This window comes from Agelaius tricolor, unplaced genomic scaffold (assembly GCF_023055355.1).
Source record: "Agelaius tricolor isolate 1412-34295 unplaced genomic scaffold, bAgeTri1.0.p SCAF_5, whole genome shotgun sequence".
NCBI lineage: Eukaryota > Metazoa > Chordata > Aves > Passeriformes > Icteridae > Agelaius > Agelaius tricolor.
In genome coordinates, this window is record NW_027269265.1 from 53,390,645 (window position 1) to 53,417,071 (window position 26,427).

Consider the following 26,427-nt stretch of genomic DNA (forward strand, 5'->3'; position numbering starts at 1 on the left):
GGGCTCGGGGCGCCGCAGAATAAAGCCCAGAAGGCCGGAGCGGCGCCCCCGCTGTCCCTGGAGCCCCCACACGGGGCCGGAGCCGCTGGGCGGGTCCCCCCATTGCAGTGCAAAGCACGGCCCGACACCGCCGGGGTTCTGGCTGTCCCTACATCACATTGGGGGTCCCCGGGGGTTGGGGGGGTTGGGGGGGTGGGTTAGGCAGGGCCCCCTCCTCAGGAGGGGGTCCGAGGGGGGAGGGGGGATGGGGGGGGATGGGGGGGGGGGGTAGGGCCCCCTCCGGAGGAGGGGGTCCCTGGGAGGGGGCGGGGCGGGTCCCCTCCGGAGGAGGGGGTCCGGGGAGGGGGCGGGGCCTGGAGGGGGGAATTCCCCCTCCGGCCCCGCCCCCTCCTCCGGGCCGTCTCCTCCGGACGGGGCTCAGCCCGGCCCCCTCCCAGGGACCCCCTCCTCCGGACAGGGGCTCCGGGGGGCGGGTGGGGTGGGCAGAATGGGAGGGGCCGTATGTCTGTCCGGTGATGTCTTTGTGTGTTTACGCTGCAGAGTGACGTGACCCCCTCTCCTGCCCCCCCCCCCCCACCCACCCTCCCCCCGGGGCCCCTGTCCGGAGGAGGGTGTCCCGGGGAGGGGGCCAGGCCGAGCCCCGTCCGGAGGAGACGGTCCGGAGGAGGGGGCGGGGCGGAGGGGAAAACCCCCCTCCAGGCCCCGCCCCCTCCCCCGGACCCCCTCCTCCGGAGGGGACCCGCCCCGCCCCCTCCCAGGGACCCCCTCCTCCGGAGGGGGCCCTACCCCCCCCCTCCCCATCCCCCCCCCCCCAACCCCCCTCCCCCCCTCGGACCCCCTCCTGAGGAGGGGGCCCTGCCTAACCCACCCCCCCAACCCCCCCGCCCCGGGGACCCCCAGTGTGATGTAGGGACAGCCGGAACCCCGGCGGTGTCGGGCCGTGCTTTGCACTGCAATGGGGGGACCCGCCCAGCGGCTCCGGCCCCGTGTGGGGGCTCCAGGGACAGCGGGGGCGCCGCTCCGGCCCTCTGGGCTTTATTCTGCGGCGCCCCGGGACCCGCGGCTGCGGGGGAAAGAGGGAGGGGGGGACAGAGGATGGGAACAGGGGGACAGAGGATGGGAACAGGGGGACAGAGGACGGGAGTAGGGGGACAGAGGAGGGGAATAGGGGGACAGAGGAGGGGAATAGGGAGGGATGAGGTGGGGAACAGAGAGGGGTTGGGGAGAAGGGGGGGGAAGGGAAAGGCCGGGTGGGGGGAGAGATGATGGACAGAGGAGGGGTACAGGGGGAAGAGAGGGGGGTCGGGCTGGGGAGAGGGGTGAAAGGAAGGGGGGGTCGGGGATGTGCAGGAGAACAGCGAGAGAGAGCAGGGGAGGCTGGGGAGCGGGGAGAGGGCAGGGGAGGCTGGAAGGGAGAGGAGGGATGGGGGGGAGGGAGAAAAAAGCTGGAGGGATAGAAAAGAGGAGATAAGGGGGGCGAAGAAGGAGGAGGATAAGGGCAGAAGAAAGAGGAGAAAGAAAAAGGGAAATCGCCGCCGGGAGAGCCCAGCGCGGCAGCAGCCTCACCGTGCTCCGGATGAGCAAATGGCGCCAGCAGAGATTTCCGGGGATTAAATCACCTCGGCCCCGCCCCGCGCAGCCGCGCTGGGGCCTCGCACACCTGAGCCGGACCCGCCCTGCGCACCTGAGCCGGGCCCGGCCCCGCCCCTGAGCCCCGGCCCCGCCCCTGAGCCCCGGCCCCGCCCCTGAGCCCCGGGGCCCCGCCCTGCCCGGGATGGCGGCGGCACCGTCGCTGCCGGACCCGCCCCTCTCACCTGGGCCGGGCCGGGGCTGCGAGCGCACCGGGACCGGGGCCGCGGCTCCGGGTCCCGCCGGTGTCTCTGGGGGTCCGGGCGGTGCCGCCTCTCCCCCGCCGGGCGGGCTGCGGGTCCCGGCCCCGCAGCACTGAGGGGGCTTGGGGCCGGCTCCGGCTCCGGCAGGAGCCGGTCCGGGACGGGCGCTGGGGCCGGGCCCGGGCAGCCCCCGCGATGCCGCGCTCAGCCCGACGCGCCGGGCCGGGCTCCGCGCTGAGCCCCGAACGCGACCCCGGGGCTCCGCCGCCAGCCCCGCCCGCGGCGCTCGGCCGCTGCTCCGGAGCTCTGCCGCGGCCGGGGGAGCCCGGCTTTGGGCCGTGCCCGAGGCACGGCTCGGAGCCCAGAGACACGGACTGGCCCTGGCCGAAAGAGCCGCCTGGAGCACCAAAACGCGGCGTTTGGCCTTTCACTCAAGCCCCCGAAAATGCAGCACTTAAATCTCTCTTGGTGAAGCCCAAACACTGACCTACCCTGGTTTCAAGACCTCGCAAACACAGGTCATGGTCTCGGCTTCACGCCTCTAAAATGCAGAACTTGGTCTCTCTGAGATCCCAAATGCTGTCTGAGGTACCTTGGTTTCAAGCCCCCCAAACCAGTCCTTAGTGTCTCTTTCTGTACTTGGCCAAATGAGCCCAGTTTTGAGCCCCCAAATCGCAGTGCTGGGTGTCTCTCTGTGAGCCCCAAAACTGCTCCAGTCCGCAGCATTCGGAGCCCCCAGAAACACCCCGGGCCATGGGCGGACCCAGCTGGGCCCCAGCAACAGCTCCCTCACCCACAGTGGGATGGGGAAGAGACCAGAGACAAAAATCCAGCTCAGAACAGTTTAATAATGGAAACCAAGACCAGTATAACTTAATATTGATGACAGCATATAACAGTGATAGCAACAAGAGCAGTGATAGCAATAAAAAGGAGAGAAGACATTCCACAGCCCCCCTTTAACATTATAAATCCAAAAGTAATTCAGAGCACCACAAGCTCCCAGTGTGGGAGATTTCCATATTCCTGTTATTTTCTCTGTGTCCATCCTGGGGATTTGAGGCACTTGCTGCTCCTCTGGGCAAGGGAAAGGCTCCTGTGCTATTCCCAAAAAACAGAACCCCTGAAATAGTGCCCTGGGAGCTCAGTCCAGTCTTTCCAGTGACTGGGGGTCACCCAGAGGGTCTTTACCAGCATAAAGTGAAAATGACATCCTGGTCCAGTGCATTTCCAGCAGGATTGGGCACTCCTGGCCATGGTGACCAGTCCATGAAATTTGGACCAGTGACAATCCAAAGAGGATTATAAATTAGAGACTTAAAATCAGAAACTCCAATTCTTTTCAGCACCTCTTGCTTAAATGTTTCCCTGCTGGAAGAGCTCAATTAGTATTTTTGCTGACCACATTACCAAAGCAAGGGAAAAACAATCAGCATTCACTGAATGCCTCCATCACTTCCACAGCCATCTGCAGCCAGTGGCCGATGGGCAGGAGCTCAAGGGGTGGTATTAATTCCATTATTCCCAAGGTTTGAAAGATTCTGGCATTATCCCATGTCCCTGAGTGTGCCAGAAACCCCAGAGCTCCAGGAGCTGCAGCCAGCTGCAGGCAGGTGTTCTTCCTTCTCAGCTTTTTAGGAGTGTGGGTGAAGGTCCCTTCCCTGCCTGGCTCTGGGAGTTGTCCCTGCCACACATCCATCCCAGGGCCTTGCTGGAGCCAATTCATGTCACAGCCCCTATCCTACAGGAAAACAGCAAAGTGCCCTGCTGGCCTCAGTTCCAGTCAGGAATGTCTCAAACAACATTGTGGGGTGTTCCTCCAGCTCTGGAAGGGAAGCTGGGATGAGCCCAATTCCAGGCTCCCTGTGGAACAGCACTCCAGTTTTTAGGTCAAGGGCTTTTCCTGGTGCCCTGAGGCACAGGATGATCCCTAGATTTGTCCCTCCCTTATTTCTCACACACTCACAGACTGAGGTCCTGCTCTTTTTGCCCTCCCTCGGGGGGTGCAATTGCCAGTGGGATTTTCCCACTTTTCAACAGACCAGGGATCATTCTCCAGTGTCTCCAGGAAACTTCCAGAGCTGACCCATTCCCAGGTACAGAGGTCAAGTACAGAGGTCAGGAAGAACAAAGGTTTTAGCACTTACCATATTTAATTTTCCTTTCCTACTACAACTTGCTCTGGCTCTTTTCATCTCAGAAGGTTCCTTGTCTTTGTTTAAGCCTCAGAGGATTCTGTGAGGAGATTTCACACCCACAAATCAAGATCCCAGACCCACAGGGTTGCCCATGAAAGCGGAGCATTGTTGGCTTCTCCAGTGAATCTCCTTCATGTGCACAAGTTAAAAACCATTACACCACTTCATAATTACCTGGAGCTGGTGCTGTAACAATGAAAAACTGATTTTCCATGTCCAGAGGCAGGAGATTGTCCTGGTCAGGCTGTGAGACCTTAAAGTGCACATTGATCTGGGGGCTGTGACTGGATTCCAGCAGGGATGGAGCCTCCTGTGTGTGCAAACCCAGCATGGGACTGAGAAGGTTTTCACTGAGGGAAGCTCTTCCTTTCTTCCTTGGCAGCTTTTCTCTGGAATATTAAACAAAGAGGGAGGCCTTGTCCTTAATCCAATTACCACAGGGCAGCAAATTACTGTTTCTTGTTTACCAGCTATGAACAAAACTGGGAGCAGCACTGACAAGGTTGGGAGCTGCTGCTTCACCACACGGTGTCAGCAACAGAGAGAAAACACAAAATGTGTATCCAAAACCAAGGATAAAATGAATTCTCCTGCTTTTAGTGGGACCAGGGCTAATTCTGCCCTGGAGTGACAAAGAACTCCTCCCTCAGAGCCCCAGAGACCCCTCAAAAAGCCAAAGTGCAGCAGGGAAGGAAGGAAAGGCACCTGTGCCTCACCTGCTGGGAGCAGCACAGGTCCTGCTGCTCCTGGGCACTGGGAACGTGTCTGGAGCCAAAAGCCCTTCCCAGGCTGGAGGGGTTTCCTAAAGCACCACCTCTGGTTCACATCCTGCTGGCTTTCCCCTCCCTTGGGAAAGGAAAGACTTCATCCAGAGCCCGGAGAAGGAGGAAACAAGGAGACCCAGCCTATGGACTGGTCAGATGAGCCATGGGGGGACACAGAAGCTGTGCAGGGATTTCTGCCCTAGGGGTCACATTCCTTCAAACCCAGTGCAAACTCACTAAAATTACGTTTCCACAAACACCTCCTAAGGCACATGAGAATCTGAGTAAGAAAATGGAATCAACCCCTTTGTTCCATCGGCCTCACACCCCAAATTCCAGTGGGACAGACCAGTCCCTCTCCTTGGAAGGCAGCATCTCCTACCTGGAGCTGGGCCTTCCCCAGCCTTTGGGGGCCGCTGTCTCCATCCTCCCACGCCTCCTCATCTTCCTCCTCGCCAGGGTTGGCTTCCTCAGCCTGCAGAGCAAAGCCAGGGACGGTGCCCAGCCTGCTCATGCCAGCCTGGGCAGCAGGGACGGGCTGGTGGCACCTCTGGATGTCCCCCTGTGCCTGGCACCGTCCCTGCTCCGCGCCCATCCCCGTTCCTGCCTGGGCAGCTCCTTGGAACGGGATGTGAAAGCACAAACGTTTGCTCTGCTGGGGCTGGGACAGCAGAGACTCCCCCGAGGCAGGGGGCAAAGCTCCTGCTCCCACATCCTCTGCCTCCCACAGCCCTGCTGGGGCTGGCCAGAGCAAAGGAAACGCCTCAGCTCCTGCTGGAAATTCCCTCCTGTGCCCATCAACCCAGAGAAATCGGGGCTGCTCCATCCCTGGAAGTGTCCAAGGCCAGGCTGGATGAGGCTTGGAGCAGCCTGGGCTGTGGATGGAATGGCAGGGGATGGAATGAGGTGATCCTTAAGGTCCCTTCCCACTCAAACCATTTGGGGAATCCATGATCTCTCCATGCATTTATTTTGCACCATTTCCTCTCAAATTTAGTTTGTTAAAGTTTTAAATAACTTTAAAAATATTCCAGGAGTTAAAAGAGGAGTGTGAAACATGCAAGAATCATTCCTACACCCATCAAATCATTATTAACCAGCAGCCTATTCCCTCGGTCTCTGTGCTTGTTTTGCTTTCCTGGAAGACCATATGATCCCAGAGTCTCTCAGAGAGATGTACTGGGATTACTGGAAGGTTTGCTCTGTCAGAGAGCGAGGGGGGTTCACAACACTTGTTCCTCTGTATCTTTATTCTTTAACCAGCTTTCCCTCTCCTGCCACACAGAGCCCTCCCCAGCAACTCGGATCCATTCATCGGGACACCGACTCCCCCCATTTCCCCCGGTCGCTCCAGCCCGTCCCCGTTCCCCGCTCGGGGCCGTCCCCGTTCCCCGCTCACCTCCGAGCCCTCCGCAGCCGCTCCCGGTGCCCCGGCCCGGCCCCGCCGCTCCCCGGGCTCCGCCATTGCCGTTCCCGGCTCCGCGCCTGCGCTCCCGGCACAGCGGCCGCGGTTCCTGCCGGGAGCGGCCCCGGCCGAGGGCCCCGCGGCCTCGCACCGCCAGTCCCCGTCGTTTTCCCGGCCCAGCTCCATGTCCCGGTCCCGGTGCCGGTCCCGCTGCCGGCCGAGCCGCGGGAAGCGCCCGGAGCGCTCGGAGCTGCAGTACCGGGTGTGTCCACAAGACGGCAGCACGGAGGGAGCCGCGGCCACCGCGCATGCGCAGTGGTTTTAGGTGTGCCACTAAATCCCAATTTCAGGAGCCACTAAATCCCAATTTCAGTGAATCCCAGATCTCGGATTTCGGGTGTTCCAGCGGGAGCAGGGAGAAAGAGCTCCGCGTACACAGAGCTGTTTCTAGGTCTTTCATTCAGATAATCTTCTCTAACTTTTTCAAGCCCTTTATTGTTTCATTTATAGACCTAAAACGTATTTTTATTTTCAAGCCCTACGGATCCATAGTCAGAATTCTTTACGGTCTTGAGAGGAATGGAGGATTTTTCTTTACAAACAAGCTGTGGGTCTGCTGGTAGATAAAACTAGCTCTGGAAGATAAAAGAAACAATGAGAAGGATTCCACTGATTGATGAATGGAAAAAGATATTTGCTTTTACAAATAAGCCTTAGGTTTGCTGATAAACGAAATTCGACATTGAGAGATGAAAGAAACAATGGGGAAGAAAACCCCCTAAATTCTGTAAGAATTAAAAATTAAAAGGGAGGGTTGTACATTAGAGGGAAATCTTTGGTATCAGGTGTATTGGGAAGTCTGTACCTCTCAAGTAGCTCAGCCAATGGGGAAAGAGAGAAGGGAAATGCAGCCAGGAAATTGGGATAAAAAGGGAGGCTGTGCCCTCCAAAAATTTGAGAGATCCCAGGGGAATGCCCCATGGCCTCTCCCTTTATTCAAATAAAGTAAAAGGACTCCTTTGTCTCCTTTTTGGACATAAACCTCTGGTGTTTGTGGATTAATTTTCTTAACAGTCTGAAATCCAATCTATAACACAGCAGATTTATCTTGAAATAAATAGTGGTTTTTTCTATATATAAAAAAGACTCCTTCCATTTTCTACTGTTTTAGACACAAATGATTTTTCAGGCATTTTGGGGCTATAACCTCCTTTTTTTGGGGGTATCCCACCTATTTCCCCCTCGTGGCCCACTCACCAGCTCCCCCACCACAGACATTGGGGTGCCCCAAATGACACCATCACCTCGCAGACTCACACACTTCTCTTTTTCCTCACCCCCAGAGAAGGCACAAAACGAGTCCAAGTGCCCTGGCCAGCGGCTCAGTGCTTCCATAAGAAGCACATGGACATACCCTGAAAAAAGGGGGGAAATCGAGGGCAGGGCAGCCCCCCAAAGTGTTGGAGTCCCCCCAGCTCCTGTGCCACAGGCTGGCAGCTGTCCCATGGCACAGGAAGTGTCCCCAAGGGTGATGCCTCATCTTCCCCCTCAGGCCCCACCACATTCTCCCTCCACTCCAGGCAGAGGACTCCTCAATTCCAGGAGATGTCTGATCCCTTCCCTAGGCCTTCCCAGACATGGCTGGGCCGTGATGGAATCCATGCTCCCAGAGCCACCCGGCAGCTCCAGCCCTTGCACTGCTCCTGCACATCTGGCCCAGCTAGGGAAGCAGAAATAAAACCTAGAAATTTAAAAAGGAAACACAGCCCCAAACCTCATTCACTTGATGGTTAAAAGGTGTCTCTGTTTACACATACCAAGGAAAACCAGTCCCTCTGGAGAAGTCTTGCATTTCCTTTTGCATCAATTGAGTGGCACAGCTGCCAGCTGATGCCATTAAACTCTACATCCCCAAAACCCCTGGTCACCCTCAGCTGTGGGGTTTTTGGTGTCCCACTGCTGGCAGGGACCTCTGGCCAGCTGCCCTGCCCAGGAGAGAATCCATGGGACTGATGGGAATCTCACCATTGGAAGCCAGGCAGGAATTGGTTAATTCAGAGCACCACATCAGAGTGTTGGGGGAAAACCGTAACATCCCACTGCCTCCATGGCACGGTGGGCAGGTTTTAGGTGAGGTGCCCACACAGGCTGCACATCCTAGTGCAGATGAGAATCCCTGCACAAGGGTTTTCCAGCTACTGCAGGGGCTGGAGACAGCAAGAACATCCCTGTAGGAGCGTCAGGGGGTAGGACAGACAGTCGGGACGGACGGACACGAGAGATCTCTGCAGCCAGGGCGTGGAATTTGGGGTTTATTGCAAAGGGCCTGGGTGCAGGGCCCTGCTGGGAGCTGCCAGCCACAGCTCAGAGCAGGACTAAGAGAAGAGAGGGGTAGGGAGGATGAGAGGGTAAGAGAGAGAGAGAGTAAGAGAGCGAGGTTCCCGTTACAGTACAATAAATCTTCTTCTGTGTTGAATATTCTAGTACAAGATACAAATCTTATAGCATTTACATCCAGCCTGTAAGAATCATTACATTACCATACTGTGTCACATTTTAAACCCTAAAAACTCCTCTTTGGGCCCCTTCTGCCAAGCTAGTGGGGTCTGCTCTGACCCTTGGACCTGCCTGCAAGCAGAGGGTATTGTCTTATCAATAGGGGATTACCTTCAGCTGGCCACACCATTGTTTTCCAGTGGTTCAGTAACTAAGGTATCTCAAAGCTTGCTTTCATTTCAATCTCACTTATAGTTTTCTATAGTCTCTAAATCTTTTGCCAGGCAATCATATTAATAAGGCTTTCCTGTTTCATCTTCCCCAACACAATGGCGTTCCTGTTATCTCTTCACCCCCCACTCCTGGCATTATCCTGCCCAAAAAACACAGGCACCTACAGTCCCTATGCCTCCATCACAGCTGTCACTTCAGCCTCCTCCCAGGCAGAAGTGTCCTGCAAAGAGGAACTTGGGAGCAAAACCAGGGGAAGTGAATCTGTCTGTATGGAAAGAGTCACTGTTTTCACAGCAGAAACTTCCTTTGCTGTTTATTCCCCAAAACTTGCAACACCTGCCCTGTGCTGCTGAATCCAAAGCCCAGCCACGCAGCAGCTGGGCAGAGCTGGATCAGAGCCCTCAGCACCTGTGGCTCAGCATTCCCGAGCAGGAGGTGCTGTCCCCGGCTGGTGACACTGCAGACCCTGGGGGAAGGATGGGAGTGGGGCAGAGGAGGCTGCAGAGAGTCCCTGGCGGGGCAGAGGGAGGGACAGACACCTTCCTGCTCCCACCCCCTCCCTGGTCTTGGTTTCCCCTCTGTCATTTCTCACATGCCTCAGTTCTCACTTCTCCTTTCCCTTTCGTCAATTCCCTCAGCCAGCTCGTTTTCCCAGCTCCGGTCCCTCCGCTCCGGCTGGTGAGTGCCCAGCACCGGCTCAGCCATGGGCTTTGGGCTCGGGGGGGCCTCGCTCACCTGGGCACTGCTGGCGTGGGTGACGGGGGCTGAGCAGCCCCAGGAACTCTCGTCCTCTTTGGGGTTTGGGGTGTGCAGAAAGACCTTGAATCTCTCAAGTCTGGAAGTTCTGCCGGGGGGCGGCTGGGATAACCTCAGGAATCTGGATATGGGCAGAGTCATCAACCTGGGCTACTCACAGTGCAAGACCACAGAAGATGGATCTTACCTCATCCCAGACGAGATCTTCACCATCCCCCGCAAGCAGAGCAACCTGGACATCAACTCTGAGATCATCGAGTCCTGGAAGGATTACCAGAGCATCACCTCTGCCTCCATCAACCTGGAGCTGTCCCTCTTCTCCTCCATCAACGGCAAATTCTCCAGCGACTTCCACCGCACCAAGACCCACCAGGTGAAAGACAAGGCTGTCACCACCCGGGTGCAAGTCAGGAACCTGGTTTACACGGCCAAGATCGACCCCGAGGCGGCCCTGGACAAGGCCTTCAAGAAGCAGCTGCTGACCATCGCCAGCCACCTGGAGAACAACCAGACCCAGATGGCCGATTTCCTGGCCGAGGTGCTGGTGCTCAACTACGGCACCCACACCATCACCTCTGTGGATGCAGGAGCCACCCTGGTGCAGGAGGACCAGATCAAAGCTACCTTCCTGAAGGACAGTTGGGCCACACGGAGCACTGTCACCGCCTCAGCCGGTGTGGCCTTCCACAGCATTGTCAATGTGGGAACCAAGGAATCCCTGGACGTCAGCTCGGGCTTCACCAAGCAGTACCTGGACAACCGCACCAACTCCAGGGTGGAGAGCATCGGTGGGGCCCCCTTTTACCCAGGCATCACCCTGAAGACGTGGCAGGAGAGGATTCAAAACCAGCTGGTGGCCCTGGACCGCTCGGGGCTGCCCCTGTACTACTTCATCAAGCCGAGCGCGCTGCCGGAGCTGCCGGTGCCCACGGTGCGGAGGCTGGCCCGGCGCGTGGAGCTCGCCATCCGCCGCTACTACACTTTCAACACCGCCCCGGGCTGCACCGACCCCTCCTCGCCCAACTTCAACTTCCACGCCAACACTGATGACGGCTCCTGCGAGGGCACCATGGCCAACTTCACCTTCGGGGGAGTCTTCCAGGAGTGCGTGGGCCTGGGTGGTCCCGACACTGGCGCGCTGTGCCGGGCGCTGGAGCAGAGGAACCCCCTCACCGGGGCCTTCTCCTGCCCCGCCGCCTACACCCCGGTGCTGCTGGGTGTGCAGGAGAGGGAGGAGGGTCACAGCCACCTGGAGTGCCACAACAAGTGCACCCTGGGCATCTTCTGCCACCGCGAGTGCCAGGACGTCTTCTGGCTCTCCCGGGTGCAGTTCAGCGCCTACTGGTGCGCCGCGAGCGGGCCGGTGCCTCCGAACTCGGGATACCTCTTTGGGGGGCTGTTCAGCACCCACAGCGCCAACCCCATCACCGGAGCCCCGTCCTGTCCCTCGGGCTTCTTCCCACTGAAGCTCTTTGGCGAGCTCAGAGTGTGCGTGAGCCAGGATTACGAGGCGGGGGCCGAGTATGCGGTGCCCTTCGGGGGCTTCTTCAGCTGCCAGGCCGGGAACCCCCTGGCCGGGCAGCACCGGGGCACGGCTGAGGACGCCCACACCAAGGGCTGTCCCCCAGGCTTCAGCCAGCACCTGGCACTCATCAGCGACAGCTGCCAGGTGCAGTTCTGCGTCCAGGCCGGGCTCCTCACCGGGGGCTCGCTGCCGCCCGCCCGCCTGCCCCCCTTCACCCGGCCCCCCGCCAACCTGCCGGCCGTGGACACGCTGCTGGTGCGGGACGGGGACAGCACCTGGGTGAGGGACGGCCAGAGCCACGTGTGGCGGCTGGCACGGCCCGAGGAGGCGCAGCACGCGGCCGACATGGTCGGGGGCCGGGGGCTGTCAGGGGGAGAGGTGGCCGGAGTCACCGTGGCCGTGCTGGCCGGGCTGGCCACCGGCCTGGGGACAGCCTGGTACGGCCACCGGCGCTACAGGGCCAGGGGGTACCGCGAGCTGGGCACAGGGGACAGCCCGGCCCCCGCCAGCCCCGAGCACAGCACGGTGCTGAGTGTGGGCGAGGGGTACCAGCAGGAGATGGAGGGGACTGTGCCCTGAGTGCCCCCTCCCCCTGTGGCCCAAATCCCCAAACCCACGGGAAAAGGAGGGAGCGAAGGGGCCCCGGGGAGGGCTATCTCCCAAATCCTGCATGCTGCAAGCTGCAACCCCTATCTCCATGTATATCTATCGGGATAGATATACACACGCATGCAGAGAGGCACGGAGCAGTTTTATTTCAGCCAGCAACTCATCGTGTAGTCAACAGAGCATTAAAAAAAAGGAAAAAAAGTCACGTTGTGGAAAGACTTACTCACAGTAAGAGCCATCGGGCTGGCACCGCGGAGGTGGGAGACCCTCCCCCCTCTCGCCCAGAGGGTTTTGCATAGCTCCAGACAGGCTTTGTCTGCACTGGGGAAAACCCAGGGCGTGCAGTGGAGGAGAAATCACACGGCTGAGAGCCACCCAAACAGGGGCGTGTGCCTGGGGAAAGAGGGTTTCTCCCTTGAGGTAGAAGATAACAACCCACGCTGAGGGCAGCTGGGCACAGATGGGTGCAAAGGGAAATCAGGGGGACTCGGGGTGCCTGGCCCTGCCCACAGTGCCCCTGGCTCGCCCGGCCACACAGATGACTGACAGAAGACAACGGAGAGGCCAGGCCGTGCAGGGACCGCCAGAGTCCCCTGCCATCCGCTTTATTGACCCCCAGCCCCTCCACGGGGTGGCCGCGGGGGTGACGGACCCTCCAGGCCACGGAGAGGAAAAACAGCAACGACAACAGAACGATGCACAGCAGGATGGGCCCCCCTCCCACCAGCACAGAGGGCCGGGGAACCCCCAGCACCCGGCACAGGTGGCTCTGAGAGGCCCCATGAACCCCGGGTTTGGGATGGAAGGGACCCCACAGACTCTCATTCCTAACCCCTGCCCTGGGCAGGGACACCTTCTTCCACCTGGGCTCTCCAAGGCCCAGTCACCCCAGGGGGCTGACAGGGACCCCCAGAGCCTTGGAACACACTTCCCCCACCCCCATCACCCACACTCTCCTACCCACACCACCCTCCTGGCCCAGCCCACGCCAACCCCTCACCAAGCACCTTCCCCTGCAGACCTCTCCAAGGCCTCTCCAGGGGCAGGAAGGGGGACACTTCTTACCCCACCTGCACCTGGCCCCATGGGGACCCACAAGTGACAGCCCTCCCGTGGGGCAGAGCCCTGTCGGGGTGGGGGCCCCAGAGCCCCTGTCCCAACCCCAAGCACCACTGTGCCCAGCCCCAGCTCGGCTGCAGCACTACATTCTCCTAGGCTGCCTCCCCAGATGCCCCCCTATATGTACAGATATACGACAAAACCCCAAAACACGAGGTATATAGAGATTCCAACGTGGGGACGCCCCCATACGAACAGTTCAAGGAACCCACTGCGGGGGGGTGGGATGTCACTGTCCCCCCACACACACTTCCTACCACCCACCAGCCCCTCCCTGGCATGCAGAGGGATATGGGGACCCTGCAGGGCACAGCTCAGACACAGCCAAGGGGAGCAGGGGGCAGGGCTGGGAGGAGCTGAGGCAGCCCAGGCCCCCCAACCTCCACAGACACAGGAGACCAGTGGGGAGGTACCGGACAGAACAAACGGACAAACAAACGTCAGAGGGACGAGGCAGAGCAAGGGGGACTCCTGTGGCCCCAGCTCCCACCCCAAGCCAGGTCCCAGCCCCAGGTGGGTGGCAGGGGTGTTGGGTTAGGCTGGGACTGGCACAGATGAGGAAAGAGAGGGGAGCCTGGCACTCCCCACGCCCTCAGCACAGTGACAGCGAGGACAGAACACCATCCAGAGGGGCGGCCAAGCCAGCCTGAAGCCCCACAGCTGTGTATGGGGATGTTCCCGCCCTGCAGGAGTGAAGGGGATGGCCAAAAGGACCTTCTCCCACATTCCCAGCCAGCCTGGGGCACTGCGTGGCTGCCACTGGGAGCAGGGGGCTCCAGGTGTGCCCTGGAAACCCCCAGGCAGGTATCTCCAGCAGCTTTATCCTGGTGGGTGCCAGCACAGGCAACCCTTTCCTTGCCTCCTCGCCACAGTCTCAGTCCTTCTCCTGTGCCAGGCTTTCCTCAGTGATGCCCTGGGCTGCCAGCTCAGCCAGGACATTGTCCAGGTAGTTGATGTCGGGGTAGCCATGGCCAGTGAGGTTGGAGCCGAACTCTGTCTTGTGGTGGATCTCGTTCCAGATCACTGTGTCTGACTCGCCCGTGGTGCTGGAGGTCCCGATGGCGAAGATCAGGCGCCGGTCCCAGGCCACCAGCAGCAACTTCAGTACCTGTGGAGGCCAGGAATGGGGCAGGCAGCAAAGCAGGCACGGCCACGTGGGCAGCCCACAGGCAAGGCCTCCTGGAGCATCCCAGCACAGCCTCCTGCCCCAGCCAGAACAGAGGGACAGGGCTGCCGAGCCTGCAGGGGAAGGAGCCAGGGCTCCTGCAGAGCCTGCTGGATGGGCTGTGGGCTAAACCTCCACCCACATTCCCCTGCTTAAGCCATGTTTGCTTTTCCCACCCAGGCATGCCTCACCTTCCTGCCCTTCTCACTGTCTGGCAGGTAGCAGTGCCGGGGGAAGCCACGGGCCGTGAAGCTCTTCCCAGGGTTTGGATGCTCTGGTCCCTGCAATGTGGAGGGGAAAAGAAAACCCTTCTGGAGCTCAAAAGCAATCTCTGGGCACAGGGCAACTCCCCAAGCCTTGGTGGGCACTGATGGCCACCATCCCCCTGCCACCAAGCAGACAGAGACAGCACTTTCATGCAGATACACCCCAGACTTCCCACAACATCCTTATGGACAAGCAGCTTCTGAGCCAAGGCACGAGCTGCAGTGGGACCTGGGGGTGATAGAGCCGTGACAAGGGCTGCCAGAGCCCCCTGGTGGCCCCCCAGACCCACCTGCACCCCCGGGGGGATGTTGTAGATGATGCGGATGGTTTTGCAGTCGGCGTGGCCGGGCAGCGCGTGGGGGATGATGTGATATTCCATCTTCCCGGGAGGCTGCGTCCCTGTCTTCACCCCATAGATGGTTTTGCAGGTGGGACACTGCAGACTCCCATCCTGAGAGTGGGAAAAGGGGGGACATGGTGAAATCAGAATCTCCAGCACTGAGCCACGCCAAGTACTGAGTCCCTGAGCAGCACTGAATGTTGTTTTAATTGGGAAAAACATAATTTCAAAAACTCTCAGGAACCTGGGGTAGGGCTGGGAGAATGCACTATCCAACTTCAACCAAAAACCTGAGGTCTGCATTTCTCTTCCCCATCAGTTTTCCAGTCCTCATTGCTTTCCCTAGCTCTGAATTGGTGCTTTGTTTTGCTTTGTTTTTTAAAGGGGGAAATATAAAAAATATTGAAAATCTCCAAACAATGCATTTTCCAGGGAATGTCAAGCACGAGGGGTATTTGCAAAAACTCTCCCGTGGCTGGAGAAGCACTGCCTGGCACCAAATTCCAGGTAGCTCTGCTCAAACATGCAGGGATCAAAGTCCACCCTGGTAAGGAAAACAAGCACAAAAATCTGGGCATAGTGGGGGAAACACACCCACACAACCCTGGGTTCTGATTTAGCAGTCCCCAAATGCTTGCTGCTGATAAAAATTAAACTCTGAGTCAGGGTGGGAGCTCAGGAGTCCTCCAGGGCAGCCAGGCTGGAGCTGTGTCCCATGGGGAGCTCGTGGAGCTCAGCAGAGGTGGCTGAGCTGGGGGTCCCCGGGGCCGCAGGCTCTCACCTTGTTGCCGTTGTTGTACATGGCCACCAGGCAGTGGAGGTGGAAGACGTGGCTGCACTTGACCAGCTTCCCCACGAGGTCAGGCTTGATGGCCGGCTGGGGCCCCTTGTAGCCAGAGGGGGCAGAGAGGCGCTCCATGCAGATGGTGCAGTCCTGTGCCCGAGGGAGGACAGGGATCAGAGGGATGGGCGCTGATGGGCTGCCCTGCTCTCACCCAGGGACCCGCACCCAGCCCTGGGCAGGGCTGTCACCCTGCAGGGGCCGTGCACGCAGCACACGGCCCCTCTCTGGGGACAGGGCAGAGCCATACAGGGTGGCACTGCGTGTGTCCCCAGCCCCTCATCCCAGGAGAAAGCCCCTGGCACAGCCCTGCTGCTCGCACCTCATCTGGCGGATGCCGCACCTTCTGCAGGTATTTCTTCAGCACCTCCTCTGGGGTTTTACCTGTGGGAGAGCGAGGGTCAAAGGATGGGAGAAACCCACTGCCAGGGGCAGCAGAAGGGATGGGGGGCACAGGGGAACCAGGAAGGGCAGGAGGGACATCTCTCTTACCCTTCTTGGCCTGTTTCTTGGTGGTCTTGCGGCAGGAGTGGGAGATGCCGGGGATGGACTGGATCTCGCTCTTGCTGACGGGCGGGGGGTGCAGCACCAGCTTGGGGGGCCGGGTCAGGCACACGGGCAGCCCGGCCGCGCTCATGAGGATCCCCGTGATCCCTGCGCAAGGAGGGAACAAATGGCACTGAGGAAAACACCCTGAAACCCAGAGGCTCCCCAAAACCTGCCCCACTGGGGCTGTTTGTCCTCCCACCCTGGGGGAAGCAGCACCCGCTGCAGCCCCATCCTCACCTGCCAGTGCTGGGTTGACGGGGCTGGAGCCAGTGAGGTTCTTCACAGGGACGGTGGGGACCCTGAGGGGAGCCAGCACAGACCACGTCAGGACAGGCAGGAGGCACCCACATCCCCACAGGGCCCTGGGGCCACACAACAGTTGCCTGAGCAACTGCACAGGCTCTGGCTGGAAAAAGAGAATCCCCCCAGCGGGGCAACATGCCCCTCCCTGTCCCACCACTGCCTTTTCTCTGGCGCTTTAGAAACCCTGACTGCATCTCCATTCATGGCCCCTTTTTGTCACAGCTCCCCGGGCCAGTCTGTTGTTTCTTTTCCTCTTTTCTCCTACAGCCACGTCACTGCCACAGCTCTTTCCCCCCTCCCCCTGGGGCTCTCTTCCATGGGAAAGTTTCCCAGCAGGTCAGGAGCAGAGGGAAGGGGGAGAATGGAGAGGGAGAGGAAAGGGGCCAGGCTGTGACAGAAGGCTGACGGCAGAGCCAGACAAAGGGGAGAAACAGGCCCATTAAATGTCCACCCCATCACAAAAAAATGTCTTTGGAGGGTGGGGGTCTGGAGGGACCCCTTCTCATGGGGCCTGAATGGCTTTTCTTTGGGCCTTTCGCAGTCCCCCACCCAACCCCTGACTCCAAGAGAAAGAGCAGCCTCAGCCTCTTCATTGAGATGCAGGAGCCACCCCATCCCTGCTCCGGTCCTCAGGCACCTGTGGGGAGGGGAGGGGCCCAGTAGAACCCACTACCCTCCAGGGGAGGCTGGGCACCACCGAGGGTCTCCCACCACGCTCAGGGGCGACAGACCCCTGCAGTGAGGGCTGCAGCCTTCCCTGGGGAGGGGGACAAGTCTGTGCCGTCCCTTTCTCCAGCCTGGCACGCCGCGGGACTCACCCGGAGGCGATGAGCACTCGGGACTGGGCGATGGCCAGGCGCTGCAGGTGGCTGCGGTTCAGGGTGCCGAGGCTGGCCCGGGAGCCTTTGCCGCTGCCCACGCCGCCGGGGGGGCTGCCGGAGGCGCCGGCCGAGCTCAGGGCGGGCGTGCTGGCCGCCTGCCGCCGGCCCCCCTGCGCCGCCAGCGGCTTCAGCGAGCCGCGCACCGCGGCCACGCCGTCCGGCGCCTTCGGCCCCGCCGCGGGCACCGGGGGCTTGGGGGTGGCCGGCGGCTTTGCGGGGGCGGCTTTGCGGGGCTGCAGCGTGGAGGTGCCGGGGCCGGCAGCGGCGGCGGCGGCTTTGACGCTCATGACCAGCAGGCACTGGGGACACGTGCAGGCGGGCACCGGCGGGGCCGCCGCCGCCCCGGGGCTGGCCGGCCACGACTGCGACTTGGGCAGGGTGCCCGACACCAGCGGGTAGACCATGTCGAGGCGGCGGCGGACGCGGCGCTTGCGCTGGGTCTGCCGGTTGATCTGGCCCATGGTGGCGAAGTCGATGACGTAGCAGAAGCCGATGGCGCTCAGGTCCACCCAGGGGTGCTGCTTCTCGTAGGCGCGCTGGATGGTGATGCCCACGTCCATGTCGTAGGGCGTCCACGTGCCGCTGTCATTCTCCCACTCCCAGACCACTCCCTTGCCCGGCGCCGAGGACGGGTCGTAGTAGCTGCGCCGGACGGGCCGGATGGTGCCTGAGGGAGGGCGACAGATGCCGTCAGACCCTGGCGCCAGCACCCACCCGTGGGCAGGCAGCGAAACCACCCCGACCTGCCCTGCCGGTGCCATTCCACGCGGGGACAGCGCGCTTTCCGGCTCTGCTGCTGTCCCCGCCCTGCCAGGGGACCGGTGTGCCTCAGTTTCCCCAGAGGGCAGGGAGCTCCTACACCCCACAGCCTGGGGTGCACCACCAGTGCAACTGGGCTGAAGGGAAGGGCAGATTTCACTCCCACTGGCCCACAGGCCAAGCATGGAGCCACTCAGCCCTGATGGGGAAACAGAACCACAAGCTTGGCTGCTCCAGCCTGCTCCCAGGGACCTCCCGCGGGAGCCTGATGAAACCAGGCATTAGGGCACCCAAGTCCTGCAGTGCCTGTCTCCCTCACAGCTCTGGGCTGGAACAGGTGAATAAATGATTTAAGGGGCAGCTCTGAGCCCCAAGCAGTGACACACACAGGTCCTCACGCATGTAAGGGACCGGGGCTCATGCCAGCCCCACCATCTGCAGCTGCCAAACCGGCCCCGATGAAAACCCCAACTGTGGCAACTGATTTTCCTCACAGGGAAAATCCCTGTGAGGCCAAGCTAAGGAGTTTGAGCGGGGCCCTGTGCCCAACTCCTGCTGCCCCATCAGCAAACATTAGGAGTGGGATGAGAGCACAAAGCACCAAGGCTTTGTGCCGTGCATCCTTATTTTGGCTAGGCGTTTCCTTTTCCACCACTCCCAATCAACTAGGATGCATTCGAAGCATGGACACAAATTTTGGGAACTCCCACAATGAGGAGAAAGGCTTCCCCTTTGGGATGTCTCACAGCAGGGCAGGACTGGGTGTGCATGGTACTGGGGTCCCATCCTGAGCACGTCACTAATGCCCAGAGGTGTCTGGTAACAGGTGGGACAAGCACCACTACCTCCAGGTCCCTCTGCGGATCCCCATGGCTCAGCCCAGTGTGAGGAACAAGAAAGCACTCAGAGAGAAGCAATAACAAGTCTGCTGCTTCGGCTTTTCACCACGTGTCCTGCAAAGCCTCCAAGAATTTCAGTCCTTTCTCACCCCCACCTCTCCGCAGAGAACAGCCGCCACCGCAGGTCCCACAGGGACACGAGTGGGATAAGAAGGAAAAGGTGTTTATCAGCACCCTGCCAAAGGGGCATGGGGTGCAGCTACACCCCAGCCAAGCCGAGCCACCCGCCCTGTCCTGCCAAGGGGCACTCGGGGCAGAAAAGCCGAGGGGAGCGGGGCAGTGATTTATCCTAATCTGGCGGCGGCATGCGGCATCTGGCGGTCCCCAGGCAGCAGTGTGGGAATGCTGTGTGTTCCCCCAGCCCCTCGCCGCCAGCCGGCCTCCCATTCAACAGGGGAAGAAAGGGAACAATAGCTATTCAGGGCCTGCCAGGGTCGCGACCCCCCCAAATCAGAGCTGTTTAATGACCCAAAATACCAACATCCCCAGCAACCCAGGGAGAGACAGAACAATCTCCCTTTCAGTCCTCCACCCTGGGCAACAATAGCCCTCAGAAGCTGGCCCCCAGCCACCCTGCTCGCAGAGGTCCCTTGTCCCCACACCCACAGGCAGGGGAGGGTCGCCGCCAGCCCCCAGGGCTGCTGGGGAAAGAGGGACAAAGGAGGGTGTCTGGCGCACTGCTGCACCCCAGGGACAAAGCACACTGGCCATCACGGGGGTGTTGGGGATCACAACCCCCCATTCCAACGCCCTGCCATGGGTGCTTGTGCCCCACATCCCAGACAACCCCAGGAGGTGGGGGACAGACAGCCCCATCACGCTGGGACCCACCCACCTGCCCATGCCCTCCCCGAGCATCCCTGCACCTGCTTGTGTCCCTGCCCTGGGGCTGCCATCCCCCCGGGATGCAGGATCTGTCACCCAAGTGCCATTCAGCTCTAGGTCGATGGCGGCACAGAGAGCAGGGCACGGCCCTGGAAGGGTGTGCAGAAGATGAGCTCTCCTGAAGGGAGAAGGATGGGGTGGGTGCAACAGGGCCATCCAGCAGCGAGGAGGGCGGGCAGCACGACCCCGGGGGGGACCAGGGATGCGCGGGCAGGACGGACAGCGAGGGCAGGGCGAGGACCTGGGGACCAGGTGGGAGGACACGGGCGAGCTGGCATCGCGGCGGGATCGGGCACGGCGGGGCCCGGCAGCGCCGCTCGGTGCAGCCCCGCACGGCCCTGGAGCGGGGGACACCGGGACGCCCCTCCCGCCCGCCCGCCCGCCCGGCCGTACCGCCGCGCGGGGCCGCTGCGGGCGGGAGCGCCGAGCACGGCCGGGCCGCGGGGCCGACTCACCGGTGTCCTGGCGGAACTGGTGCATGGACTGCAGGTCGATGATGTAGGGCGCCAGGCGGCTGTCGGCCTGGCCCAGCACCACGCTGCCGCCCGCCCGCGGCCCGGCGCGGGCCACCGCCTCGATGTGGTGGCTGACGGCCGGGCTGTAGGGCCGCCAGCGCCCGTGCTCGTTCAGCCATTCCCACACCACCACGGCCGAGGCCAGCAGCATGGCTCCGCCGCCCCGGCCGCGGCCCCGGCTGGCTGCGCCGCTGCCGCCCGCCCCGGCGGCTCTCGCATGCTCGGCGCGGCGCAGGGCTCTGCCCGCCCCCGCCCGGGGCCGGAGCCGCGCACGGCCGGGCCGCCCCTCGCTCGCCCCTGCGCGCACCCGCGGCGCCGCTCCCGGCCCGCTCCGCCCGGCCCCGCCCGCACCGAGCGCCCCGGGCCGGGGGCGGCACCGCGCCACGTCAGCGCGCCCCGCCCCGGTGGCACCGAGCGACCGCGGGGGGCGAGGGACCCATCCCGCCCCTGTCCCGGTACCCCCATCTGCACCCCGACACCTCCCACTGTCCCCGTATCCCTGTCCTGCATCCCGGGTCTGCACTGTCCCCGTATCCCTGTCCTGCATCCCGGGTCCCCACTGTCCCTGTAGCCCCTGTACCCCCACCCTGCTCCCCTGGGAATCCTCCCAATGTCCCTGTACCCCCACCCTGCAGCCCGAAGACACCTCTCCTGTACTCCTAACCAGGTGTGCAGCCCAGGGAGCCCCTGGTGTGCACACATCCTTGTGGGGACCCCCCAGTTGCTGCCTGCCAGCCCTGACTCAGGGTGCTGGTGGGTCACAGGGAAACTGCTCCATGTGCTGTGTCATAGAAATGTGGTCCAAGAGCTTCTTCAGGAAGTGGCCCCCTGAGCTGCTCTTGCCCGTGACCCATGACACACAACAATTGTTTCAAAGCCCAAAATTGCCTCATGTCTGGGGGCACGTGGGCTGTAACCCCAGCTCCTGCATCCCAGCTCTCCCAGCTGCCTGGCTGCCCCTACTGTGACGTGCACAACCCTGTGCAACCCTCAGACTCAGGAGCAGCCAGTGCTGGCCCTTCCCAGCAGGCCAGAAAAACATTCCTGAGCTTGTTCTTCCACGGAGCCCCATAAGCAGCTTCCCAGGACAGCCCTGAATGGCAGGATATTGGTGATAGACTGGTCTCACCTCCTTTTGTGCTCCTGTGCTCAGACACACCTAACACTGACTTCCTTGTATATGAAACACCTGGACTTTCCTGATTTGGGAGAAATGTACAAATTGCCCCTGTGTCCCAGGTTTGGCAGCACAGGAAATCCCCCAGTCCATGATCCACCTCAGCCTGCAGGCAGCTCATCCCCAGGCAGGTGGTGGAGCTCCTCTCCGGACAAACCTGTTTCCCAGGCACTGCCCATGCTGCTGAGTGCCTGCCAGAGGCGTTTGTGGTGAGAAACCATTAGACAAGATCCAAAAGAGAGGAAAAAACGAAGGGAAGGAAAAGGGGGAACAGGTGGGGACTGACTGCGGTGATGCCAGCTGGCGGGCGCTGTGGTGAGAGAGGATGAGGTGAACCACAAAGTTCTCCTTTTTCCAGCTCACACTTGGATATACACATGGGGCTACGCTCGAGGCACATTTTCCTGCAAGGAGGGAGGTCTCCTGGCCCTTCCCAGGAAAGCAGCACAGCCACAGAGAGCCACTCCTCTGGGTTTTCACCTGTTCCTTTGAGGCAGACAAGTGCAGCCAAGGCTACGACGGGGGAAACCCGGGGAAATCCTTTCCAGTGACTCAGACAGGAGGAAAAGGCTTTCCTGCTATTAAAAAAGGAAAGTGTTGGTGAATATCCACCCACCTCAGCTCCAGCTCAGGATCAAGAAGTCAGAAGCCAGCACTGCAACACTGGTGTGGGACTGTGGGTGAAGCAGTGGGACCAGCACAGTGGAATCCCACCGGCCTCTAGGCAAGGAGCAAATCCATTCTCACCCAGCATCAAGGCCTGAGGTGCAGCCTCAGCCAGCTCAAAACCTTTCCAACCCCACAAAGTGTGCCCAGCCACACGTTAAGCCCTAAAAACATTTATTATTTTGAAATTAAACACATCCATGGGTTGCTTTTGGTGGCTGCATCCCTGCTGCAATTTGGGAGTGCACCCCTCCCTCCCACCCACTCCCAGTTCCCTGTTCCCACCAGCACTACAAATCCCTTCTCTCTTCCCCAAGCACAAAGCTGGATGGTTTTGGTGGGTCCTCAGTTTGCAGGAGGCCATTGCAGGGGTCCTCAGCAGCCTTAACCACACAGGTACAACTGTCCTCCCCTCAAACTCCTAATTTCTGATTCCAAAATGAACAGCTTCGTTTGCCTTCAGCCACTCAGATCAACTTCACTTCAATCCATGGCAGAGCAAATCCAAGGGCCTCCTGGCACCACGGGAGCTCAGCTGTCGGGCGCCCTTGTCCTCGCCAAATCACTTCACTGGTGATTCCCTCAGGGCTGCAGCTGAAAAATAGCATTAAACCCCAGCCAGCTCAGACGTCACCGCCTCTGCACGGCATGGCGGGGGCTGGCTGGCAGGGAAAGGCCCAGAGCTGGAGCCTCGCGCTCAGCCAAAGCCTGGAGGTTTGGATTAATGGATTGCTTTTTCCCATTGTTTCTGGGTAGGGTGGCCATTCCTGAGCACGGTGGCTGCTCCACAAATGCAGGTGCACCCAGCTGGCAAGGTAACAGGGAAGGAGTGAGGAAGATTGCAAAAGCCCAGGGAAATCCCTGGGGCAACACCACCGTCCACCTTGGGTCTCCATTGCTGCTTTCACCCTGGAGTGCAAATGCAGCCCCGAGCTGAGTTCTCTGCCAGCAGCTGAGGTGGGAGGATCGGGTTGCAGCCTTGGCCAGCTCCCTGGGATCTGAAGGTCACCTCGTACCCGGCCTGTGCTGCCGGAGAAAAGAGGTCTGTTCCCACCTGGTCGGGTGGTGAGGTTCAAGGACACACTGCAGATGTCCCTGGCCACCCCGAGGAAGGTGAGGAGGGTGTGAGCACCCGGCCACTGCTGAGCTGGAGGGTGCAAGGGGAGAAGAGCAAGGTGGCTTCAAGCATACAGCAGCAGGCAAGAAAAATACTTGTCAGAAAAGTGACTTGCTTTGACTAATCCTGAAAAAAATAATGGCCATAAATTGTTATTCCCCAGTGCAGGGAAGCATAAAGATTGAAATAATCCAGTCTGAGCTGCAGGAAGCTGAGGGCAGGCAGTAACTGGCAATGAAGAATGTGCAGGTTCTTCCTCTCAGGCACCACTGATAAAAAATCAGCAAAAGACCCCATGAAACCACCCTTGCCCCAACCCTGCAGCCCTGTGGGGTCGGTGGGGTGGGCAGGATGGCACTGGGGCTCAGCCTGGGGCTGCTCTTTGTCTCCCAGAGGCCCCGTGCCTGTGCAGGAGCTGCTGGTGCTGGGGCAGGCGCTGTGCCCGATGCTGTGCCAACCTGCCACCACAAAGCCGCTTTGTGCAGGGCCGGCCGGGCACGTCCCCAGCCTCCTCCCTGCTCTGTGGCCCCGGTGGCTCCTCCTCATCTTCCCACCATCTCCTTCATCCCCAGCTCCTTCGTCTCCCCCATGACCTCCCAGTGGGTCACATCCCCCCAAACCTCTCACCCCACTGGGATGGACCCTTCCCTGGAGTGGGAACTGGGCAGCCCAGCCTCTCTGGTGAGCTGCCCCACCTCCCCCAAGAAGTACATCACCCTGGTAGATCTCCCAGTCCTTTTATTCACACGGCAGCCATCACATCCAGCCGGCAGGAGAATCATGGCCCAGGAAGCTGTGAAACATCCCAGCACTCCACAGGAAAAACGACGTGGTTGGGGCTCTTAGATTCTCCCATGCCATTCCCAGTCCTAAAATAAGCCCTGCAGGCACTAACCCCCTTGCAGGGGGGCTTCTGAATCACAGCTAAAAGATCCCCTTTCAGTTAAAAGATCCTCTCCATTATCACGTCCAAGCAATTAAGAATTCCCCCTCCTGATTGCTCCCTCCCTCCCCAAAAGCCCCCAAGCAGTTAGAGCAGAAATTCAATGAGCAGCCAACCAAGCTGGGCAGAAGGAGAGTCCACGTGCAGGAGGCCAAGCCTTGTGCCTTGCAGCTGGGGGGCAGGTCCCAAGATTCCTTTCACCCGGTGATGCTTTTCTGTCCCTTGGCTCCTGCCCTGCATCCACAAGAGCCCCAAGGCAGCATCTGCCTGCCATAGGCAGCATCCAAATTCCAAAGAGAAGGGCAGTGCCTCATGCCTCTAGGCCCTGGGGGGAGCAGCAAAGCTGCTTCCTGAGGAATAATTCTACTGCCCAGCAGGAAGAGCCCAAGGACCCCTGCGGATCCCTGCTCCCTCCAGGGTAGACTGCAGCCTGTGCCTCAGTTTCCCCACGGGGAGAAGCATTAAAAGCATGGGGATTAATGGCATGGTCCCTCCCCTCCATGTCCCCTCCTTCGCTCTCAGCTGCCCTCTGAGAGGGTGGGCAAGGAGCCCCAGGGGCACCCAAGCCCCCCCACCCTGTGCTCGCCTTCAGGGGCTCTCGGCCAGGCCAGGGGCTGCGCCGGTGGCCGGGCTGGGCTTGGCGAGCTGCCGCAGGTCCCGCACGGACCTCACGGCCCACTGGGCCAGCTCCCGCAGCACGCCCAGGCCCCGCAGCTTCTGCTCGAAGAGGCTGAGGCGCGGCGGGGGCGGCGGCCCATCCTCCTCCTCCTCCTCCTCATCCCCCTCCTCGCCGGGGATCCCGCGGCTCTCCAGCCGCAGCAGCTCCTCGAGGTGGTAGGCAAAGGCCGAGACCTGGAGCAGGACAGCCGCCAGTGCCCGGCCCAGGCCCGCGTCGGCCTCGCCCAGCTGCTCCCGCTGCTCCTCCAGCATCTGGGCCAGCAGGGCGCGGAAGGCCCGGTAGGCCGCCAGGTTCTCCAGCAGCCGCTGCGTGCCCGTCTGCTCGTCCCAGCGCTCCACCGCCGCCAGCGGCACCCCCTCCACTGCCGCCACACTGGCCGAGGCGTCCAAGCCCTGCTGCTCCACCTGCAGGGTGAGACCCGCCGGGGATCAGCGAGGCAGGACCGACGTGGGGGGATCCCCAGTCCCGAGCCCTGCGGGTGTCGGGGCAGTGCAAGCTGCCCGAGTCTCGCCCAGGCATGAGCAGGCCCGGATCCAGCAGGACTCTGTGCCCCATCCCTGCCGTGGGTCAGTCCTCGCACCCCAGCACAGCTCCCAGATCCCAGCAGTGCTCCCAGCCCCACGGCAGCCAGAGGGAGCAGGGCAAACTCACGTAGGCGTCCAGGAGGTCGACGACATCCGCACGCATCTTGCCGGCCAGGCGGATGCCGCGGCTGCAGAGGTCGCGGCGCCGGAGGGCAGCGGAGGGGCTCTCTGCGGCCGCCATGGTCCGGGCAGCTGTCACGGCCACCAGGCTCCGGGCACAGCAGCAGCCGCCCGGCCTGGCGAGGACAATCCCTTGCTGAGCTGGTGCATTCCAGCTGGGAGCTCCGCTCACACGTCCGCTGGCCTGGTTCTCCCCCTCTTCCGTGCCTGGGGCCTGGCACCACGCTGCAAATTCCCGCCTCTGGGATCAACAGCGACAGATTATTTCCCTAATTCCCCCACGCATCGCTACTCCAAGTGCCTTGCCCAGAACTGTCTGGCGCAGCAGCAACAGGCTCCCAGCCCCGGCTGACCCACTCCTCCCTCCCAGCCACACAGTGAGATTAGCAGCACGCTAAGCCCTCGGCTCATTCCAGAGCGCGGGAAACCACTGCCGGGAAGAGGTGAGCAAAGCCCGGACATTGCTCAACACCTCAGCCCGGCAGCCGGCTGGAGCCTAAGCAGGGCCAAGCAATGCTTGAGGGCAGCCCCCAGGCTGGAGATCCCGCAGCAGCCCCAAGCCAAACTGCAACCCAAACGCTGGCAGAAGGATCTGTGCCAGATACTTTTAACCCCCCTTCCCCAGAGGGTTCTTGCCCTAAAGAGGGGCTGCAGACAAGGAAAGATATCCCAACCACCCCAGAACAACACCAGCCACCCCACAGGTGAGCTGCACACACCAAGACAAAAACAGCCCTTCGGGTTGGGTTGGTTTTTCCTCAGTATGTTTATTTTGGTTATGCATTACCCAGATCAAGAG

The 26,427-nt window shown here is 60.9% G+C and overlaps 4 protein-coding genes across 4 annotated transcripts; 1 reads left to right on the plus strand and 3 right to left on the minus strand.

Annotated features, from left to right (window-relative positions):
• Positions 1-2,660: 2,660 nt before the first annotated feature.
• LOC139590456 (PRKC apoptosis WT1 regulator protein-like) lies at positions 2,661-6,478 on the minus strand. The gene is made up of 3 exons (XM_071428099.1): positions 6,194-6,478; positions 5,177-5,269; positions 2,661-4,419 (listed from the first exon to the last, which is right to left on the minus strand). Exons 1-3 carry the CDS (start codon positions 6,383-6,385, stop codon positions 4,378-4,380), a joined length of 327 nt encoding a protein of 108 aa, XP_071284200.1. The 5' UTR covers positions 6,386-6,478; the 3' UTR covers positions 2,661-4,377.
• Positions 6,479-9,533: 3,055 nt separating this feature from the next.
• Positions 9,534-12,014, plus strand: MPEG1 (macrophage expressed 1). The gene has a single exon (XM_071428100.1). It carries the CDS (start codon positions 9,633-9,635, stop codon positions 11,787-11,789), a length of 2,157 nt encoding a protein of 718 aa, XP_071284201.1. The 5' UTR covers positions 9,534-9,632; the 3' UTR covers positions 11,790-12,014.
• DTX4 (deltex E3 ubiquitin ligase 4) lies at positions 11,943-20,696 on the minus strand. The gene is made up of 9 exons (XM_071428101.1): positions 20,283-20,696; positions 17,222-17,951; positions 16,338-16,399; positions 16,044-16,205; positions 15,874-15,935; positions 15,492-15,644; positions 14,660-14,821; positions 14,295-14,384; positions 11,943-14,046 (listed from the first exon to the last, which is right to left on the minus strand). The coding sequence occupies exons 1-9, from the start codon at positions 20,491-20,493 to the stop codon at positions 13,813-13,815; spliced, it is 1,866 nt and encodes a 621-aa protein (XP_071284202.1). The 5' UTR covers positions 20,494-20,696; the 3' UTR covers positions 11,943-13,812.
• Positions 20,697-22,662: 1,966 nt separating this feature from the next.
• Positions 22,663-25,940, minus strand: CNTF (ciliary neurotrophic factor). Its single transcript, XM_071428102.1, has 2 exons — positions 25,576-25,940; positions 22,663-25,328 (listed from the first exon to the last, which is right to left on the minus strand). Exons 1-2 carry the CDS (start codon positions 25,687-25,689, stop codon positions 24,834-24,836), a joined length of 609 nt encoding a protein of 202 aa, XP_071284203.1. The 5' UTR covers positions 25,690-25,940; the 3' UTR covers positions 22,663-24,833.
• Between the last annotated feature and the right edge of the window lie 487 nt (positions 25,941-26,427).

Bases quoted from the DNA above. Each gene is read 5' to 3' on its own strand.
- DTX4 (XM_071428101.1), bottom strand. From the start codon at position 20,493: ATGCTGCTGGCCTCGGCCGTGGTGGTGTGGGAATGGCTGAACGAGCAC. The intron at 16,400-17,221 runs GTGAGTCCCGCG...GGCTCCCCTCAG, and splicing joins CGAGTGCTCATCGCCTCCGG to GGTCCCCACCGTCCCTGTGA. The intron at 15,936-16,043 runs GTAAGAGAGATG...GCTCTCCCACAG, and splicing joins CAAGAAACAGGCCAAGAAGG to GTAAAACCCCAGAGGAGGTG.
- MPEG1 (XM_071428100.1), top strand. From the start codon at position 9,633: ATGGGCTTTGGGCTCGGGGGGGCCTCGCTCACCTGGGCACTGCTGGCG.
- LOC139590456 (XM_071428099.1), bottom strand. From the start codon at position 6,385: ATGGAGCTGGGCCGGGAAAACGACGGGGACTGGCGGTGCGAGGCCGCG. The intron at 5,270-6,193 runs GTGAGCGGGGAA...TTTGCTCTGCAG, and splicing joins CGGCTGCGGAGGGCTCGGAG to GCTGAGGAAGCCAACCCTGG. The intron at 4,420-5,176 runs GTAGGAGATGCT...TTAATATTCCAG, and splicing joins TGGGGAAGGCCCAGCTCCAG to AGAAAAGCTGCCAAGGAAGA.
- CNTF (XM_071428102.1), bottom strand. From the start codon at position 25,689: ATGGCGGCCGCAGAGAGCCCCTCCGCTGCCCTCCGGCGCCGCGACCTC. The intron at 25,329-25,575 runs GTGAGTTTGCCC...CTCACCCTGCAG, and splicing joins TCGACCTCCTGGACGCCTAC to GTGGAGCAGCAGGGCTTGGA.